Source organism: Pituophis catenifer, unplaced genomic scaffold (assembly GCF_029215685.1).
Source record: "Pituophis catenifer annectens isolate HBS135680 unplaced genomic scaffold, rPitCat1.0.hap2 SCAF_4, whole genome shotgun sequence".
NCBI lineage: Eukaryota > Metazoa > Chordata > Lepidosauria > Squamata > Colubridae > Pituophis > Pituophis catenifer.
Window position 1 is genome coordinate 43,997,568 of NW_027256884.1, and position 22,411 is coordinate 44,019,978.

A 22,411-nucleotide genomic window follows, 5' to 3' on the forward strand; every position below is an offset into this window, starting at 1 on the left:
GGTGATGTGTTTGGAAACATTTTAGCCAAACGTGCCGGAGGAAGGTGCCATCTATAAAATATCTTGTATAAATTTTCTTTGTATGGAATCGACAGTGTCATCTTATAATTTTCTGCCCATAGCTTGTCCCATCTATCCAACTCTATATTGTGACCTATATTTCTTGCCCAGCTTACCATGTTTTCTTTCACTGTTTCCTCCTCTAATTTATACCTTATTGAATATCCATACATTTTAGATATTATTTTCTCATCTGTGCCTTTTAAAATTTTATCTAGTTCACTTGGTTGCTTTGAAAATCATAATGTCTCCGGTCTGCTGTATATTTTGACTCAATTTGAAGATATGGCCACCAATCAATCATAATGCCTCGTCTTTCCAGTTCTTGTCTCGTAAGTAGGTCTCCCTCACTACTCACTACTTCCGCTGGTGACGTCAACGTGTTAGGGACGAAAGGAACGGTGCTCCGTTTCCAAAGCCCCTAATATCCTCGCTGCGGGCGCTGATTTCGACGCTACCGACCCCGTAGAGGTCGGTAGAAGAAGGGGAAATTTCTGAGGACCTCAGGGAGGGCGGCAATCCCCCCGAAGGTTCAGGATAACTCCTCTAACTCGGAACGAGGAAGAACCAGCCACCCGGCTGGCCAGAAACGCTGACAGCTGTTAAGAGGGAAGCGAAGATTGAAAAAGAAAAGCATCGGTGAAAACAGAAGTGAGGATTAAAGATTGAAAAGGTATATCTGCATTTTCTAACGGTTGGGAGAAAGTGGGCGGAAGGAACCCTTGAGCAAAAGAGGAGAAAGAGAAGCGGCGACTGATAAGTGGAGTGAAGGGGAGGAATCCATATTGAAAGTGACAGTGCGTAATCTGGTAGTCAGTGGAATCCGAAAGAATCCAGAGGGAATACGGTTGAACGAAGTGTGTGATTGATAACCAGAGCTTCATAACAAAAAGCTGGGAGAGCGAAGGTCTCTGAAAACTTAAAAGACTTAACGGGAGGACTTTTAGAGCCCCGGATATCCATAGAAGAAAGGACGGTGAAGCCATATTGAGCAACGGCAGGGAGAACACAGTCAACTTAAAACTTATAACATTGTTGCCGATACTTACTGGACAATCCAGATAAAGGCTTCCTTAACAGGATCAAGTTTATTGATCGAGTTAATTGGATAATTGGATAATAAAGCAACGGGACTATTGGATTGTGTTATTTGGGGAAGCAGACGCTTGATACTTTTGGCGCACGATCGGTGTGTATTGGACAAAAAGTAAAGTAAAGGGAGGAAAAAGTACGATCGGACGTGAAATACATTGGATTTATAATTTTTGTTTCTGCCACGGCTTATCCCGGTGAGGACTTGAACTGAGGATTATGGAACAAGTGGATAATACATGGACATATTCTAGAATTTTTAATTGGATATTCACTGAGTGTTTTTATTTGTTCTGATCTCTGGTCTATGACTGTAATAAACTGAATTAATTAATTGACATATTTTGTCATGATAAAGATGTCTGATTGTTTTAAATTCTGATGAAGAATGTCACAACATTCTTAATGGTATTGCTTGCTCTGAATTAATCTACAGTATTTTAAATCAGTCTAAATAGCTAACTTGTATAAGCGTTATATAAGTGACATTAGAAGTATTATGTTTAAGAAATAGGATTTTATATATGGGGGGTTAAGAATTTTTTTTATAGGGATGTTAGTTTAATGATTGGTTATGCAATTTAGATTATTGTTAAAGATCAATAGAAATACCTTGTGTTCTGCTCTGGGAAGTCGGGGAGGGGGAGGGGGGTTGGGGGGGTTGTGGGGAAAATATGTTTGTTTTTAAAACTTTTTCAATAAAAAAAAAATAAATAGCTAACTCATTGTATATATCTTTCATACATATGCATTGATGCATATTTATATTCATGTACAGTATACTGCACACAAATATAGAATATGCACACATACCATAGATCTATATATACCTGTGTATATATATACCTACATATTTGTATACACTGCTGAAGCAGACAGGTACCTTCTCGATTTATTTTATACAGTATATTATAATTCCATATAAATGAAATAGGCCACAAACCTGCAAGTATTTAGTTTTCTTTTTGTTTCTAAAATATATTTGCAGTTACAACAGCAAGAAAGCAAGTAGTGAAAGTGAACTGGTAAAAGTATACTGTTTAACCTCTTTGAATGGAGAAATAGCACTGCTGGAAATCCCTCTAAAATACAGCTGCAAATCCTTTACAAGCATTTACTTAGAGATTTAGGGACAGTGTAGATAAATGTAGATCATGAAATATTTAGATTGGGCACTTATTTTATATTTGTTTTTGATAACGATAATTCCTTTTTAATTTTTATTATATGTTAATTATTATGTTAGTAATCAAAATGTGCATACTCCCCATTTACACAGGGAGCATTTCTAGAATGTTTGTCTACTTGGTTGAATGAAACTGACAAAATGTGACAACTATTGCAATCAGTTGAGGATAAAAATAAAGGAGCCTGTTCAATAGAACAAACTACCTCTGTTCTATGCTTCTGGAGTGATCAAGTGATGACAGGAAAGTAATAGGTGAGACAATAATAATAGGTGTGATTTAAGAAGCGTCAATGTATTATTAAATATCTGAGGTGAATGGAAAAATAAAACTATTTTAAAACATTTTAAGGAAATAAATATGGTAAATTTATAAATTGGCAATGAACAAATCTTTTCATTGCCCAACTAGGTAACATCATAAGTGCTAGTGAGTGTGGGATTTGCTCATTCTTTATATGCAGCAGTTTTCCCTGTCACTATTGATGGGGATGTAGTTTTTTCCTGATAGTTTCTTGATTAAGGTTTTATTTTTTGTTTGATTGTTTGTTTAATCCCTGCTTATCTGGTCGAAACAGGTAGAGAGGATGTTTTTCAGTCTTTTACAATTTTTTTAAATTATATTTTTTGAATGGTCTGGAAATGTGGTTTATCTTCATTTGTCTATTGATAGCTGATACTGAAAATCTCTCTGAAGGGGACACAGGAACCATTGAGTATCTAAATTCACATTTATAAATACCTGCAGACAATAAAAGCACCTTTCAAAATGCAATTTCATTTTGTGTTCTGTGGTATCATTATGAAGTCTCTAAAGTCAACTCATCCTCTTGAGGCTTAGCCTTGTTGAAGAGTTTTTCTATTTTGTAGCATGTTCCTGATGCCTTTTTCTTACGATATGGCTGCATCAATCACATCATCACAGTAGTATAGTGTTATTCCACAATGAATGGAATAGCCTGCCTGCTCTCAATACACTTTGAACAAAGATCAGAGAGAAATAAGCCTCTCTTCCAAAACTTTAGAGTGGATTGAAAAAAATGAAATGGCTTCATAATGTTTGGCAGAGCATTTATTAAGAGTTTAAACAAGTCTAGGGTTCAGTGGTGGGTTGCTGCCGGTTCACACTGGAATGTGCTCGTGTGCTGCACGCATGAGTGAACCAGTAGCGATGGGATTTGGAATCCACCCTGCTAGGATTGGTCTGTATTAGAACTTAAACTACTGAAATATCATCAAATATAGTCTTCATGTTTCCAGTCAATGGTGCTTTATATTACATATAGAAAATTCTGGAATCAGGTTCATCTGTTCAGAGTCTACAGAGCTAGTCAATAAATTATTTATAAATATCAATTTTCCTACCTTTCTCTCTCAATACCTTTACCAGATGGAAATATTCACACCAGATGGCATGTATCTTAATACAGATCTCTTTTAGACTGCAATTCACTTGTTTATTTGTATCTGTGCTTTTCTGAGAATGAAATTGTGATATACCATGTCTAAATCTGTAAAAAAAATATGAAAGGTATGTTTTTATTTTTTAGTAACATTTAGTTTTCTATGTATAACATGCTAAATCTACAAAGATCATTATTTTCTTTTGGCTTTGTTCTCACAGTATTTGCTAAGTCAAATGATTATACTCATCTACAAAGTAACATTCTTTATGAAACAGGTGCCACAAAAGTAATTCCACCTTAACACAGAAGAATGATCATCCTTTTCCAGTTGATGCTTTATCTGTGGCCAACCAACAGTGCTATAGATGAAAGACTTTCAAAGCCCAACATCATCTTGTTCATGGTTGATGACCTTGGCATTGGAGACTTGGGATGCTATGGAAATACAAGTCTAAGGTTTTATATCATTCTTAGTGATTAATCTGTGTTATTTATTTAAATAAATAATCTACAACACTCTCATTATTTTGATTGATGCATGCAAGTGCGCACAAATATCTCTACTGCATGGTGGAATTGCTATGCTTAAAACTATACAACGTGAAAATCACAATAGCATAATCAACAAGTAGTTGATGTTGCTTTTTCTTTTTAATTTTAATATTTGAGAGAAAATAGATGTACTATTACAAACTCAATTTATTAAAATGTGGTTTGTGAAATACATTACATATGTTACAAATACATGTTAAATGTATTAGAAATAAATTCATTGTGGTAAAAATGAAAAAAGGAATCTATTCAATTCATTATAATATTGCTGCGAAGAGAAAGAAAGAAAGAAAGAAAGAAGAAAGAAAGAAAGAAAGAAAGAAAGAAAGAAAGAAAGAAAGAAAGAAAGAAAGATGATGTTTATATAGCCCTACAGAGCAAACAAAGTGCACAGTCACCATGGACCTTTACTGCTTAACTGCTTAACTGTAACAGGAAACTCAGAACAAAAAAACAGAGTAAATACATAGATTATACCTAGCAAATTTACAAACACTGCCATCTACTGGCTGAATACTTTTGTAGTTGCAAATTATACATTCTAACAATGTATTCCAACATCCCCACTCAACTACTCCTTATATTAATCTCATTTTGGATGTTAGTTCTATAAATCTATTTCTTGTACTTCTTGGCCTTCTTTTCCATCTTCTTGCTGTCCTGGCTATCCACAGAGCTGGCGCTGTTGCTGCGGCTTCAGTCTTGACTCTCTGAGGGACTGGCACTAGAGCTGCTGGGGCTCTGACTCCAGCTGGGCTAGGGGACCAGGGCGATAGCTGCAGTCTCTTTTGGCTTCTCCTTCCCATCTCTGGATTTTAATGCTACACAAGCAACAAAGAAGAGATGTTTCACTGGCACACCTTTATTTCTTTTGATGGCTCTGATTGAATTCTGACTGAAACCTCTTGTGGCCTGATTTCTTCTTTTACAGCATCTGGGTAGTCTGTTTTGACTTCTATTTCCATTTCATTTTGTTTCTTATCTTCATGTGACACTGGTGTGGAATTTCCCTCAGTTTGCAGCGCTTGTGTTACTTCATGAAATTTTGAACACGCTGAAGTTTCATCAACAATTACATTTCTACTGATGGTTACCTTGTTTGTGGCTTGATGTAGAATTCTGTATCCCTTTTGAGATGTATTCACTGTATTCCACAAGTACACCTTCCTTTGTGCAAGTATCCAGTTTGCAAGTATCTTGTGCAAGATTTTGCTTTCAAAATTTTTTATATGCCTTAAATTTGGGGGTTTTCCATTCCACAATTGATATGGAGTTTTCTCAGCTGATTTTCCTGGTAGTCAATTTTGGAGATAGCATGCAGTAATAGTTGCATCCCTTCATTATGTAGTTGGCATATCTTCCTCAAACAGCATGGTTCTTCTACTCTCACATAGAGTACTGTTCATTCTTCCTACAACTCCATGTTGTTCTGGGTTGAATGGTACAGTGGTTTGAAATATGCCATGATTTCTGAGAATCTGTGTGTTCTCACCTGTATATTCAGTTCAATTATCTGTGCAGCACTTGGCATTTTGCCAAATTTGTTGTTTAGTATGTTTACTTAAGCTAGATACTATTCAAGTTTCTTTGGTACTTCACTTTTCTTCACAGATATAGTGTATTATTTCACTAATATCTGTGGTACTTCACAGATATAGTGTAGTATACCAGGAATAATCACCTATAAAACTGAGAAAATTCCTCTTCTGTTTTCATTGGACCTCAAAGATCTGGCTACATTAAGTCCAGAGCGATTTTTAGCTTTGCTTTTACTCCACTTTGGAAAGGCTTTTCTTGTCATTTTTCCTTTTATACAGCTGGTGCATTTCATTAATTTTTATTCCACTTGCATAGTCATTCTCGGTTAATTTATTTATTATGTCAGGACTTCTATGTCCAAGTCATCTGTGCCATGTGTGAATACAGTTTGAATGTTTTTTTTTCCCTTTGGCTGTATTAATCATCTGATTGCAGTTCAACTGATATAGTTCATCTGTAATTTTAGCCTCTGCAAGTAAGATATCCACTTTTGTGACAACACAACTGTCCCCTTTGAAGGTCACTACATTGCCTTGTTTTGTGAATTTCTTCACTGACAAAAGATTCGTTTCAAGAGCAGGGACATACATGACATTTTTCACAAGAGTTTTTCTTGTGTCACTGTGAGAAATAGGACAGTAAAGGAAACCATCTCCTATTTCTTCTGATTCTATTATTTACCCAATAGTTGTGGTGATTTTTTTCTGTTTTATTCTGGCCAAGGTGAATAAAGAAATTTATGTCATTTGTCATGTGACTCATAGCTCCTGAATTAACACACCAGGCTTGCAAAGATGAGGTGCAATTTTTGGATTGAAAAACATATCCATTATCTGAAACAAAATCAGTTTCTTCCTTCACATTTTTGGCCTTTTGTAGTTGATGCATTCTAGCTTTCCAGATTCTGAAATCTGCTTTTAAAGGACGCTTTTTCTTGCACACAAAGCATTCACATGTTTCTTGCTTCATGTAACTGTTTTTATTTCTATTTTTCATCTTTAAAGCAGACACTGTGACAGAAGCACCATCACTATTAATGCTTTCTGTTTTACGCTTATAATATGTTTATATTATAATTACGTTTATAATATATATGTTATCTATAAACTTGCCCATAACATATTCCAATGCATGTCCAGGTGACGAACTGACTGTACACTTTGTTCTGTAGTGTTATATATAAACAGAATTTCTAAGAGACAGATGGAAAGAAAGAAGAGAAAGAGAGAGAGAGAGAAAGAAAGAATGAAAAAGAAAGAAAGAAAGAAAGAAAGAAAGAAAGAAAGAAAGAAAGAAAGAAAGAAGAAAGAATCTTTTTAGTGTGACTTATGGTGACATTTTCAAGCAATAGGATTATATTTATAATAAATCTCAGAAATCAGCTCCTTATCCATAAATAAATGAGTTTCATGTAGTTAAATAAATTTAAAAATAAAAGCAAAAACCTAGTATACAATACAGTTGAAAAATAGATATGGCTGTAACTTCAAAATTGCTTGAAAGAAACTGTTAAATAATATGGTGAATCTGGCTTACTATTTAGAAGGACTGATTCTCCAGCAATGAAAACAAGAGTTTAAAAACTTTTAAAACATGTGACATATTTTAAGTCTTGGGGGGACGTATGTACCTTAAGATATCTTCAGTGTCTATAGAGATTCTCAGTCATCTAGATCATGGTTGTCCCAAAGATGCTTTTTCAAGAGGCACCTGGATTTCTGGTTTTTCTTTGAATTCAGAAAGTCCAGCTGCTTCTTGAAAAAGCACCTTTGGGACTTAAGACATCTTCTGTATGTCTAGATATACTAGGTATGTACTGAACAACACATGTTTTGGCAATTAAGCAGTAAAAAATATGGATTGCTGATTTTATAAATATAGAAACCAAAATTTGGCTTCTTATGTAGAATCAAAAGTTAATAATCATGTTTGGCACAATACTTTAAACATCCCCCACTTGAATGCTCTTTGTATTGGAATCTGTGGTTCAGAACTCTCTTCAAATATTTTTTTTCAGATGATGTTAGATTTCAAATTTCATAATTTACTTTTCATCATCGTCAAATATTACAAGAATTGAATTCTAGCACAACTAGAAATCACTGTATTTACAAGTGTGATTTGAAACCCTATTCATTAAAAGTAAAATATTTCATGGAGTCATAATGCAAATAACAAAGTCTTCATGCTATATTTTGGACATAGTGAACTTTTCCAGTTTTTAAAGGCAGCTCCATATAATCTAACCTGGAATTATATTTCCATTCATCTATCCATCCCACTTGTATATTGCATGATTCTCTTTCTGGCACTAATTATAATTATGTACCTACCATATTCCTTTGTTTATGACATATTTTCCCAGTATTACCCATGTTTTCCCCAAAATAAGACCCAGTCTTATATTTTTGGGGGCTTCAAAATAAGCACTAGGGCTTATTTTGGGGGGAGTCTTATTTTTTTCCCCCATTTACTGGAGGCCCACTTCTGCTTGATCATGGCAGCTCCACTATGAGGCAAGGGCGGGTGGAGCTGCCCCACAGCCAGGCCATCCATGTGCTGACACCTGCCTCAGCTCGTGGCGGCAGCTCTAGCATCCCCATCCAGCAAGACTCCATGTGGCCACCGGCCAACTTCTTCAGCTTGTTTGCGGCCACAACGGAGCAGGCAAGCCCAGAGGCAGTGGGACAGAATGGGCAGGTGGCTGCAGGAGGCTTGTCTTCATGTTTCTCAGCTTCCCAGTAGCCTGTGCAGTGCATTGGGATCGCCTACCTTCTCCCCGAACCTTTGCCTCCATCTGCTGCTGAGACTGCCACACAAAGGTAGCCTCTCTCAGTTGCCTGCCCACTCCGGCCCACTGACTCTCAGCTTTCCCACATCCTGCACGATGCATCTGGATCACGTGCCTCCCCCTGCCTTTTTCTCCACCTGCTGCTTGGACAGGTAATCAACTCACCTGTGCCCGCAGGCTACAGCTGCTGCCAGACACTGTAGGCCCCCTTGCCCTTGCTGCCTCCAGTGCTGGCCATGCCTTCACCACTGATGATGACCTTAACTAAGGCTTAGTTTTGGAGTAGGGCTTATATTAGGAGCATGCTAAAAATCAGGCTAGGGCTTATTTTCAGAATAGGTCTTATTTTTTAGAAAAAAAGTTATATATAATATAACTTTCCAAATCTCCAGAATTTAATCACAGATTAAAATAGTGCTGGAAAATTTGCTATATGAGTATATGACCAACAGATGTTTAAAAATATGTATTACTTCAGTAGTTTCTGCTTCTAATGCAGACACACATCTACAAGTACCTATATTAACCCAATGAGCTTTAATATAAATCCACAGGGTTTTAATTTGCTAATTAAAATAAACAATATCTAAGGTTTCCATATAGGCAGAGTTTAAAAGTCTTATAGACAACCTTTGTTAGCATGGGCTTAGGCTATGCATCCAGGTCATACTTAATTCTAAATGCAGCCTATTCGGTCTACATATGGTTGATCTTGAATAATTTGTTTAAACATTAATTTATTTAAAAAATTAATGCTGTAATATAATATAGTTACCTTGATTATGACCAGTTTGAACTAATTTATTCCAACAGATATTATATTGTCACATTTTGATTTGCAATATTTATTTAGTATTTGGTTCAGTTGAGAATTTTTTTTCTTCTTGCATAAAGTTTTACATATAAAGGAACTAAAAAGTTTAAAGAATGTAAGATCAGAAAATATAAGATTTATTATTTATTTATTTATTAGTCCAATTTATATGCCGCCCTTCTCTGTAGACTTAGGGCGGCTTATAATGCACTATAGCAATAGCCTGCATACTTTTTTGTATATACCTGCTTATTAGGGCTTTCGCCCCCCCCAAGCGATGTTGTTCTACACAAAGTTGGCTTATTGCCCCCACAATCCAGGTCCTCAATTTACCTACCTCGAAAGGATGGAAGGCTCAGTCAACCTTGAGCCTGGTGAGATTCGAACTTGCACTAATTGCAGGCAGCTGACAGCTAAGTGCTAGCACTTAACAGCACTTTAGTCTGCTGCACTACCGAGGCTCTTACAAGATCACATGATTCTGCTCCAGAAAGGACCTAGTTTTTAAAAAACCATGGAGCAGCATGCAAGTTGCAATAACTAGACTGTTATTATTTTCTTTTTAAAAAAACTATTTTATTCATTTGGTATACATTGTTGTTGCATTTTCATGCTTTTTCATCCATGCTTTATTTTGCTTACTTATTAAAAGAGAATGTTTTCATAAATAAGGCTGAAAAGATGATCCATTTATCAATGTGCTTGACCATTTTCAAATAAATAAACTGCTTTGATGTTTAATGTTATTCACATAAATAAAGTTAAGAGAATGGGCGTTGGCTCTTACCTGATACGCCCCTTCTCTATCAGGCGGGTACAGCAGTCAGGATGGGAGGTGGCCCGGATGTGAGTTGTTTAGGACCGAGTCTGCAGAAAGAACGAAGCCCCGCCTCCTTGCCTTAGCTGTCAGTTTTGAGATGAGGACATAGTGGCAGACTGATGTGTCTAGAATAAAAGAATTAGAGAACATTAAAAGGAACCCCCCCCTTAACACCCTGGAACGGGGATGGCCCCGAAGGGTGGGGCTGACTGCCGTGCCCGCCTGATAGAGAAGGGGTGTATCAGGTAAGAGCCAACGCCCATTCTCCTAAGGCGGGAACTGCAGTCAGGATGGGACATACCAAAGTCCGGAGTCCTATAGGGAGGGAGAGGGCCGGACCCGATCTTACGAGCCCTGATGAACGCCCTGAAGAACTCTCCTGCCGAATGCTGCGTCCGCAGATGCATAAGTATCCAGGCGATAGTGCCGGATGAAGGCTGTAGGGGAGGCCCACGTGGCCGCACGGCAACTCTCCTCCACGGAAGCTTGGGTGGACCAGGCTGCGGATGCAGAGGCACTCCTAGTGGAGTGCGCAGTGATGTTGCGAGGGATCGGAAGGGACTGTGCGTCGTACACCGTCGAAATGCAGGCCCAGATCCATCTGCCCAAGGTGGAGGACGAGATTCTGGAACCCAAAGATTATGGGAAGAAGGAAACAAATAGTGTTTCCATACGTCTGAATGATTCGGTGCGGGCAATGTAGATTTTAATAGCCCGTCTGATGTCTAAGGTGTGCCAGCGTCTTTCTAAGCGATATTGAGGATTCGGGCAGAAATTTGGAAGTACTAACTCTTGGGATCTATGGAATACCAAATTAACCTTCGGAACGAAGGAGGGGTCCAAGCGAAGGATGACCCTGTCTGGATAGAATATGCAGAGCTCTTTGCGAATCGACAATGAAGCAATCTCTGAGATCCGTCGAGCGGAGGTAACCGCCACTAGAAAGGCTACCTTCAATGATAGGAACCGGAGGGAGACTTCTCTCAAGGGCTCAAAGGGTGAGGTAGTGAGAGCTAAAAGGACTTTAGGAAGATCCCACGAAGGGAACCGATGGATAGTTGGTGGACGGAGATTGGATGCTCCCCGTAAATATTGGCGAATGAGGGGATGCCGGGAGATTGGATCTGGCGAACCACATGAGAGAACTGAAGATAGAGCTGCCACCTGGCGTCGGAGCGTATTGGGAGAGAGGCCGGCAATAAACCCTTCTTGAATAAATTCCAAGACATGCTCCACCGATGCTAAGGTAGGTAACCGATGATGTCGTCGACACCACCATGAGAAGGCCTGCCAGGTAGCCTCATAAATCCTCCAGGAAGCCTGAATGATGGAAATAACACCAGTGGACAGAGGAATCCTCATCATATGGAGCCGCTCAGCCTCCAAGTGGTTAAGCGGAACCATTGCGGGTCTGGATGAGACAGTGGACCCTGCAGAAGAACGATTCTGTCCGGAATTTGCCAGGGTTGTTGTACGGAGAGGGATCGAAGGTCCGCAAACCAGGGGCGGCGACTCCAAAATGGGGCCAGGAGGATGACTTCCATTCACTCCTGCAGAATCTTCCTGATGACGTAAGGAATCAGAGGGATCGGTGGAAAGGCATACAGAAGGAGGCCGGGAGGCCACTTGTTGCGGAGAGCGTCAACCGCCTCCGCACCCGGAGTAGGGAATCTGGCAAAGAACCGTGGCAGTTAGTGATTCGATGCTGAGGCAAACAGGTCCACTGCTGGCCAACCAAAGCGGCCCGCCAACTCCTGGAACAGGTCCGGGTGAAGGCTCCACTCGGCTGGGTCGATGGGAGACCTGCTGAGAGAATCTGCTGCCCGATTCTCTGTCCCCGAGATGTGTGCAGCCCTGATCGAGGTCAGATTGACTTCCACCCAGGCCCCCAGTTTGTGTGCCTCTCGCATCAGGGCCTTTGATCGGGTGCCCCCGAGCCTGTTTACATGGGCCTTGGCTGAGACATTGTCCGTGAGGACGAGAATGTCCCGGCCCTGTACCTGGTTATGAAAATGTTGCAGGGCGAGAAGGATGGCCCAAAGTTCCAGCACATTGATGTTCATGCTCGCCTCACGGAGAGACCACTGATCTTGGGCCAGGTGGGGTCTGAGATGTGCGCCCCAACCCGACAGGCTGGCATCCGTTGTTAAGACTAGTCTCTGCGGTTCGCGGAATCTGCTGCCCTTGTAAATTGCCTCTGAGGTCCACCAGGTCAGGGACTGTATCACATGAGGAGGTAAAACCACTCTTTTTTTTTTTTGGTAAATATTTTTTATTTATTTTTTCAAATTTAAACATAAAAACATAACTTTCAAGAGCAAAAATCTCGATCTGGTCATAGATGGTTACCACGCTTACATTCCTTTCACAAGCTCAATTCACAATTTCCATTACATCTTTTATAAATAAACAAAAAAAGAAAAAAAAGGAGATAAAAAAGAAATTCAAAACTTAAGAAAAAACCAATTTTACCTCAAATTTCACATTTTCATCTATATAAATCCATTATATCTATCCAAAATTAGTTTCAAATTCAGTTTCACTCATTTTTACATCTGCTTAACAATTCTAAACATATGTTTATTCTTCTTTACCTTATATCTTATACAAATCATATCAAAATAATTTTTACAATATTCTAACCTCTTGTTAAGTGTTTACCTTACAATTTTATCACCATTTATTCTTAGTTTCAATTCAATACCACTCCATTTTTATTATATTTTATAAAACCACATTTTATCTAATTTTAATCCTTTGACCCTTATCCTCAAATCAGTTTACCTTAGATTTTTTTCTCCCAGTTTACATATTACACAGATTTCTCTCAAAGGCATATTTTATTTACTCCAATTTCTAATATATTTTCCACTATATCTTCCTCTAATATTTAATTATCTTCCAGCTTGTTCTATTTGATTAATTCTCAGCTTGATCCCCTCCAAAACACCAACTATTTAGTTGATTTTAGAATAGTTCCTCAATCTCCTCCAACTCTCCTCCTATTTGTTTGACTGTTTCCAGCATTTTGTGGGCTGATTTCCAGCATAGTCTCCTCCAACTCTCCTCCTATTTGTTTGGCTGTTTCCAGCATTTTATGGGCTGATTTCCAGCATAGTCTCCTCCTTGACTCCCTCCATTGTTTGGCTGATTACCAGCATAGTCTCCTCCAACTCTCCTCCTATTTGTTTGGCTGTTTCCAGCATTTTGAATTAATTTCCAACGTATTTCCACCGAGTCTCAAACTCTTATCTAGTTGGTATCCATCCCACACATTTTAACTGTAATATAATTATCTGTTTTATATCATTTTTCCATCCTGCTCTTTCAATTTAAATCTCAGTATATTTCATAATAGTCATCATTTCCAACTTGTATTACCTTAATTCAAGACTAATCACTAGCATCTGTGTACCTTGTATTTTGTTCAATCAATCCTTATTCATCAGTTTAACATTTGTTTGCAAATTAAAATTAAAACGTATTACATCAAACAGTACATTTTCTTAAAATTTTCCTGCCTCAAAATATATTCTTCTTTATTATTTTTATCCCCTTGATATCATCCACTATTTTAATAGCCACCTCTTATTTTCTATTTTTATTATTTCACAACTCTTCCTGTTTTTATCAAAAAATCATATATACCTAGGCTTTTAAACTTTATCGTATATACATAGGCTTTTAAACTTTACATTTCAGTTAGTCACATTTAAATTTATCCACTTTAATTCTTCCTTTTCTTTCTTTTCCTCTCTGTCCAAAGTGCTCTATTTCAAGGTTCATCAGTTCAAAGTAAAGAATTTCTGTATGTCCCTTTAAAACTTTTAAAATGTCTGATCCAAGCGTAGTGCATCAGCTTCCTGTCTTTGTTAACTATGCCACACCTAGTTTTGTCAGTCTCCATTGTTAAAATCCAAAATGTTCTTTCTTTCTTCTTTCTTAAAATCATCTGGGACAGAGTAGGAATCTCCAAAATCCTTATATCCAATATTAATTTCAAGTAATCCAAGATAAAAAGCCAATTAACATGTTTCTTTTCCACCCAGAAAGGGAAATTTCTTTAATCCACGTCTCTGTTTAATCACTGCAGACTCCATGGCTATTTTGTAGCCATCCATCTCTATCTTCATTAGCTTCATTTTCTTTTAGAGGCATTAATTCTCAGGAATATCCATTTCTCCTCTCCACTCCAATTAAAGGCACAGTCAAATTTCAGAAATTTATTAATACCAAATCATCCAGTATAAGTTTACTGCAACAAAATTCAATTTGGGTCTTTTAGCCATTTTTTTTTCCTTTTCAATCTTTAAGCCCCGCAGTCCAACAGCCGCTTTTAATTTTGGGGTCTTATTTTCCAATAATTCCAAATAGGTAAGTTTGCCTGGGTTGGTGTCACTCACTCGGCTTCTTGATTTTTGCTCTTTCTTCATCTTCCTCCTCCAGCACAATCGTTGTTCCCGGTTGCCACAGTTTCAGGGCAGGCCACCATGGCTGCCGTCCCGCTGCCGCTGGCGTGAAGGAGAAGCCTCCGGCCCCAAGGAACCCGCCCGTTCCTCTCGGCTGCCCAAGGCATTCCTTCTTGTCCCCCTGTCCCTACAAGACAGGGGAGGTCTGCAGACCTATCGGCGGCAGCTTAGCAGAGGGGATTTGGCAGGGCTCAGCGGAGCTCGCCATTTCCCCGTCTGTGTCCCCGCGGTGCCAACTGGAAGTCCCCTAGGTAAAACCACTCTTGTAGCCGACGAGCTCCTGCGGGAACGTTGAAAGGGCAGCAGGAACCATTGGAGGTCCCTGCTATGTAGCCGCGACCAAGGGACGATTCCGAATATAGACACCATTTTGCCAAGGAGACCAGACAAGGTGAGGAGAGAAGATGAACTCAGGCGTTGAACTCGGGAAGTTAAAGCAATGATACTCGCTATGCAGTCAGGGGAGAGAAAAACCTCAGAGCTGACCGTATCAATTATAGCCCCCAAGTGTTGGAGACGAGTGGATGGGTGTAAGTGGCTTTTCCTCCAATTTATAGAAAACCCATGTTCCTGCAAGACCCGCAGCATTAGATCTAAATCGTCTTGGGCTTGACTAGAGGACCGTAACAAAATCAAAATATCGTCAAGGTAAAATAAAATCCTAATTGGAAGGCCCGTGAGGTAGGCCATAAGTGTAGCCATAATCTTTGTAAAAACCCTCGGGGCAGAAGACAACCCAAAGGAAAGGGCCCGATATTGATAGTGATTCCCATTATAATAAAAACGAAGAAATTGACGGTGTTCTGGTAGGATGGGGACGTGAAGGTAAGCTTCCGTCAAATCAATTGATGACAAAAGATCTCCCTCCCGGATAGTCAGTAAAATCATTTGAAGGGATTGCATCTTGAACCGGCGATATATTAGGTACCGGTTCAAGGATTTAAGGTCCAAGATAGGACGCCAGTTCCCGGATGGTTTCTGGACTAAAAACAACTGGGAGTAAAACCCCTTCCCAAATTCAGATCTGGGAACTGGCTGGATGGACCTTGATGTTAACAGGTGTTTAATGGCTGCTTCCACCCGGGCTCTCTTGAGTCTATCAAGGGACACTGGACAATGCAAAAACAACTGAGGGGGACTGGACTTAAATTCAAGGGGAAGACCAAATTTAACAACATTTTTAACCCAATTGTCAGACACAGTGTATTCCCACTTGGAGGCAAAGGAAGCTAAACGACCTCCAATCCTCAGTGAAGGAGGCAAACTAACGAGACCTCCGGAAGGGACGGCCTCGTCCTCCACAGGTGTTTCTCCTGGGGGGATAACGGGGTCCCTGTCTAACCTGGTTATCCTGGTGGGAAGGACCCCTTAGCTGATAGGAGCGTTGATATCGCTGTTGGTGAAAGCCGGAGTCGGAGGTCCAAAAGGACGAAGCTCAAAAGGAACCCATCTGTCTGGAGTCAGAATGGCAAGAAACAGCTGGTAACACCTTACGGTGGTCTCGGGTTTCGATTAACAGTGGCTCCAGGGAGGCTCCAAACAACTTGTCCCCAGCATAAGGCGAGGACGCGAGCCGCCATTTATGACGGATGTCAGCTTGCCAGTTCTTTAACCAGAGCAACCGCCGAGATGTGATAGTTGAGCCGATGGATTTGGCTGAAAAACGAGCGGCATTTAGTGTGGCGTCTGCTGAAATTTCCACCGCCGCCAAGATCTTATTGATGTCCTGGTGAGAGCGGACGTCAGTGATGGGGATGCGGCCCTGCAACTGTTTCAACCACAGGATTGAAGCTCTATTAAAAAAGGAGGCCGCAGAGGAAGCCTGTACAGACCAGGCTGATGCCTGATGGCCCTTAATAAGGGACCTTTCGGCCTTTCTGTCCTCCGGGCTCAGAGATTCCTCAGAAGGACCAGACAACGGGGAAGATGAGTTGAGGGCTACTACTGGGGCATCCACAGTTGGAATTTGTAATAAAGTGGAATATTCGGTTGCCAGGTTGTAGAATCTCCTATCAAGGGAGTTTGGAACTGGGCCCGAACTTGGAAACTTCCATTGTCTCTGTAGTATGTCAGAGAACAATTTAGGCGCCGAAATTGTTTCCGTTAAAACCGAGGGCTCTTAAAATAATGCGGCCTTGGAATCAGAATTAATGGTAGCCTCTTTAGATTTGGGAGCTGGGTTCCCCAAGCCAGTGGTGGTCTGCGCCTTAAATAATAAGGACCTGAACATTTGAGGGTGAAACAGCCAATAAAGGAGGACTGATCAGGTTCTAGACCTTTGTCCTCCAACAAATCCTGGTCAATTATGGCCTCCTCCTCCTCCCCTGAAAGAGATTGGCTGTCCTGGGAAGGAGAAACCATCCAGTCCTGGTTCTGAGAAGGCTCCGCTAAGGGCTGAGACCGAACAGAAAGGGCCTGATCCTGGAGATATTCCGAAACCCGGGAGGAAGCCCTCTCCTGTAGGCCTTGGGCAATGCCCTGCCTAATGGAGTCTGCAATTAATTGTGCCAATGCGGGGGAAAGAGAGTGGTTTGGATCCGATGGAGCTGGCGCCAAGGGAACTACTGGCACCTGATTCTGCGGTCCTGCCCCCTGAAGGGGTTGCCCTGCCGACGAGGCACTGACCGGAGCACCCTGGGAGGCCGGAAAAACTGTGGCTGCATCGGGAAGTAAGGCATTATCCTCCTGTAGAGAAGTGTCAGGAGACAGAGGGGGTATAATCGCTGATTGAGGAGAAACATTAGAAATAGATAAGGCAGTTGGTTGTAAGTCAGCTGAGGAAGCCTTGAGGCAGAAATTCTGGTATCTCCTCCGGGGTTAGGAATGGCCTTATTGAAGGCTCGCTCCATTGCCTTATGTCTCCGTCCCTCATCTTTCGTAAATTTAGCAGAAGAAGAGGATCGCTTTTCTGATGGCTTAGAGGGGTTCTCAATCCTAGGCTTTTTGTTGCCTTGTGTTCTAGACGTCCCTTCTCCAGGATCGGACTCCTGGGTCGTCTTTCCCTTGGAACCCTTGGATCGGGAAGCCTTATTAGAAATGGTGTCCGCCATTTTGTGGAGCCCTTAAAATGGCCGCCGCCCCTTCAACTGACACAGGGCCGATCCCAAGAACGCTGCCACACACTTACCTTAAAACTGCAGTTCAGGAAAAGTAGGCTGCTCTCCTTAGTTGCTCCGAGGGCGAAAGGACGATCGCTAGGCGAACAGCGTGGGCGGGAGCTTAAAACGGCACGGAATGAGCATTGTGCCTCGCAGCTGCAGGGCAAGCCCGAGTCGCAGCTGACGATTGGAGAAGATAGAAAGAACCTACGACGGGTGCGGCAGAGCAGGCTCATGCGCCGAAGGGACTGCCGGCCGGCAGCCCCACTGTCTAGTGGTCTTCAGCGGAGGCAGGCAAAAAAAGGGCCGATCATGCTGGAATCGATGATTTCAAAAAAAAATGGAAGGTAAAAGTACCAGCTGAGATAGAGAGACTCTAGACACGTGTGTCTACTCGACCGAGTCGAAAAACTGATAGCTAAGGCAAGGAGGCAGGGCTTCATTCTTTCTGCAGACTCGGTCCTAAACAACTCACATCCGGGCCACCTCCCATCCTGACTGCCGTTCCCGCCTTAGGAGAAAATATTCTATTAAGCTCTCTGAATATATGTTTTTTTTTCCTCTTCAGTTTGTATTTGATAGGATAGTAGCAGAAATAGAAGAATGTTTTTAAGTAGCCTGAATTCAAACTTTATGTACTGACAATGCACATTTTTTTCTTCCAGAACTCCCAATATTGACAATTTAGCTAAAGGAGGCATAAAATTAACTCATCATGTAGCAGCTTCCCCATTATGTACACCAAGTAGGGCAGCATTCTTGACAGGCCGATATCCTATCAGATCAGGTAACTAAATTGTTTATATGTTTACTTTTAAATATGAAAAAAAGATTGTATTGTTTTAATTTACAATTACTGTGTGAGTGTGGACTCTTCAAAGAAAATACACTGTATGTTATATTTATCACTTACAGTATTTAGTGAGATTGCTGACTCCAGTAATTATTACATGAGACAGGTGCTCTATTCTGCATCTGAAAGTTTTGGAACCAAAGGAGTGTTAGTGTGAACCAGACACTTCCTTTAATGTGTTGATTTTACAAGACTGAATATTTCTCTTTGTGGGAATATACATATACAGTACATGCACCACTTCCACTAGAAAGTACAACACTTTTGTAACACTTCATTCAGAAAAAGCTGGGCAACAGAGTAACAGAGGTCTTCTAGTTCAACCCTCTGTTCAAGCAGGAGACCCTATACCATTTCAGACAAATGGCTGTCCAATCTTTTCTTAAAAACTTCCAGTGATGGAGCACCCTCCCCCCCAAGCCATTCCACTGATTAATTGTTCTAACTGACAGAAAATTTCTCCTTGTTCCTAGGTTGGTTATCTCCTTTATTAGTTTTCACCCATTGCTTCTTATTCTGCCTTTTTCTTTGTGGCAGCCCCTCAAATATTAGAACACTGCCATCATGTCACGCCTAGCCCTTTTTTTCATTAGACTAAAATACCCAATTCCTGCAACTGTTCTTCATATGTTTTAACCTCCAGTCCCCTAATCATCTTATGTGCACATATTCTAGATTCTCAGCATCTTTTTATATCATGGCAACCAAAACTGAATACAACATTTCAAGTGTGGTCTTACCAAGGCATTATAAGGCAGTACTAACACACAATGTGAACTTGATTCTGTCCCTCTGTAAATGCAGCCTAGGACCGTGTGGGCTCTTTTGGTAGCTGCAGCACACTGCTGGCTCATATTTAAGTAGTTGTCAAATAAAATTCCTAGATCTCTCTTGCAGTTACTGCTATTAAGCCAGGTACCACCTATTTTATATCTGTGCATTTGGAGTTTTTTTGCCTAAGTGCCAAACTTTACTTTTATCACCATTTAATTTAATTTTATTAGATAGGGCACCATGTTCAAGTCTGTCTAGATCTTTCTGGATCTTAAGCCTATCTTCTGGGCTTTTGTCTATTCCTGCCAGCTTGGTATTGTCTGCAAATTGGATTGGTTCCCTTCTATCCTCTCATCTAAATCATTGATGAAGATGTTGAAGAGTACTGGGCCTAAGACAGAACCCTGATACCCTGTTTCATATTTCTCTCCATGTAAAATGTAGTTCTATTGAAGACTAAATGTTGAGTGCAGTTTGTCAGCCACTTACGAATCCATCTGGTAGTGATGCAGTCTATCCCATATTTAACTATCTTACCAAAAAATAGTTTATAGGCCTGCAAACTGACAAAGAGAAAGCCTACATTAATGCAACAGGGATTGATTGTTTATGTGCCATCAAGTTATTTTTTATTCCTAACAACCACATAGATAGATTTTCTCCAGGATCATCTATTCCTAATCTGTTGTTTCAGTTTTTCCAACAGTGCAATGGTTGCCACTTTCACTGAGTTCATTCACCTTGCTGTTGGTCGTCCTCTTTTTCTCTTTCCTTACAAACAATTTAGAGGGGGGTACCTTATTTTGCAGTAATGCTCTTTACAAAACATCTCTTTTGAATGTTTTGCTCTTTTCTATGTGGAAGATGGAAAAAAAAATATGTGTTTAGGTAAGATCCCAATTTTTTTCTCACAGATAATGATGATTTCATTTCAATTGCAGTTGCATGAAAAAGCTAACGCCATTCCCAAACAAATTGTATATTTCAGTAAATCCCTACATGAATAGATTCCCTAAATTTAAAGCTTTAAATTATAATTGATCAGAAACAATTGTTTTATTTTTTTTAAAAAAATAATTTTTATTGAGTATTTTACTTTTTAAAACCAAAAACACAATAGCAAAACAAGTCAAGAGACAAAAACAAAAAACAAAAACATATGCACACCAGACATTAAAATACAATACTAACAATAAATATATACAATTTTACAACTTTCTGCATCGACTTTGTCTTTACTCTTAGCTATTAGCCTTATTAATATCAGTAATCAAACAACAGACTTATAGATTTAGCAATCTTGACTAGTCACTTTGAGTTGGAGGGTAATCTATACATTGCCTAATACAAGCAACCCAATTGCACAAAAACATTTTTCATCAGAGTAGAAAGAACCTTAACAGAAAGATAATGAGAATAAATGCATCTCTAGGGCTTTTTTGAATGAATGGCATGTCACATCTCAGTGACAAAGAGTTCCCCAAATATGTTGCCACAGTTTATTGTCTTGGTCCACTAATCTGATGGATCTCAGAAACAGAAAAGCAAAAGGATCAGCAGGACCAGCACTTAAAAGTAATTCATAACATAGCTGTTTCCATACAACATTCCCATTCATACAAGGGAAGGCAACTTTTCCTATATGAGGCTTTGATATAATGAGAAAAGTTGAGAAGTAGAATAAAAATTCTTAATTAAAATTAAGAATAAAGGCATTCAGAATATGATATTTTCAGGCTGTACCAAACATCAGGCCCCAAAAGCCAATCATAACTTTTTTTCCTTCAATGAAAATTTTACTGTGCTTGGGTATGTTCAAGGTTGAAAGTATTCTAAAATCCTTGCTTTGCAGATTTACCCATCTTGCTGGCTATTTTTCTTCTTTTTAGATGTCCCACTGATTAGAAAAGGAGACTACATTGTTGCTTTTTTCAAAAGGTTAACAACAATAGTAAATATCTGGAGCAACACTTGAACATCATTGGCATTGACATAATCATGGTCAATTGCAAAAAAGCAGCTTTATTTGGAACAGCTTAAATACTGTGACAATGTCTTTAATGAATGAAATATTCTTTATTGTTAAGTGTGATTGAACGCACAAGGAATTGATCTCCAGTGCATAAGTTCCCATATATACAAACAACAAAGTAATATAATCATAAAATACTAATAATAGAAGATAATAGAAAAGATGAGAAGGATGTTATTAAATAATAAAATCTGTCTATCCCAGGTCTTTGGCAAGGAGTCAGTAAGTGTATGAAAATGCCACCTACTGTCTAAACATCTGGCTGGCTTTGTGGCTAATCATCATCATAATGGAATGGTGGTAAAAATATACATGTTAGCATGTTGTCCACTCCTATCAGGCTTTAATCACCTTTTTCCTGCCCATATCCTCTTTTTCAAATAGAGCTCATAATGCTATTGATCACAGAGTCTGCTCCTCAATCACAAAATTGGTTATCAGGTTATCTGAGGGACTGTCTCTTGCTGGTCACATCTACCTGACCCATCAGCGGGGAGGCAGGGAATGCTGCAGGTCCCATCCCTGAGGGAGATACACCTGGTGGGACCCAGAAGAAGGGTCTTCTCCATGGTGGCTCCCTCTCTCTGGAACATCATTTCCCCAGAGATTAGAATGGCCCCCACTCTAATTCTCTTCTGGAAGGCGCTGAAGACCTGGTTCTGCCAGTGGGCCTGGGGAACCCAGAGCGGGATAGAGCCTATTAAATGGCTCGTGTGACTGGCTGTCACTGGGGCAGGGGGTGGGGGGGATTTTATTATATTAATTTATTTGATTTTTTATGAGTTTTACTGTTTTTTAAATGGGGTTTTTATATTCTGTAAACTGCCTTGAGTTGCCATGGTGGCAATATAAATTTAATAAATAAATAAAAAGATGCTCAATCATTCTTTACAACAATACCTGGATATGGGTGAACTTCTTTTCT

At 39.8% G+C, this 22,411-nt stretch overlaps 1 protein-coding gene across 1 annotated transcript in view; it reads left to right on the plus strand.

Moving 5' to 3' along the window:
• Positions 1-22,411, plus strand: part of STS (steroid sulfatase) — a 153,820-nt gene that overhangs the window by 25,786 nt on the left and 105,623 nt on the right. Inside the window, exons 2-3 of the mRNA XM_070943449.1 lie at positions 4,020-4,200; positions 18,493-18,614. Coding sequence (XP_070799550.1) covers positions 4,055-4,200; positions 18,493-18,614 — 268 coding nt within the window. The 5' untranslated portion in view covers positions 4,020-4,054. The remainder of the gene's footprint in view (positions 1-4,019; positions 4,201-18,492; positions 18,615-22,411) is intronic.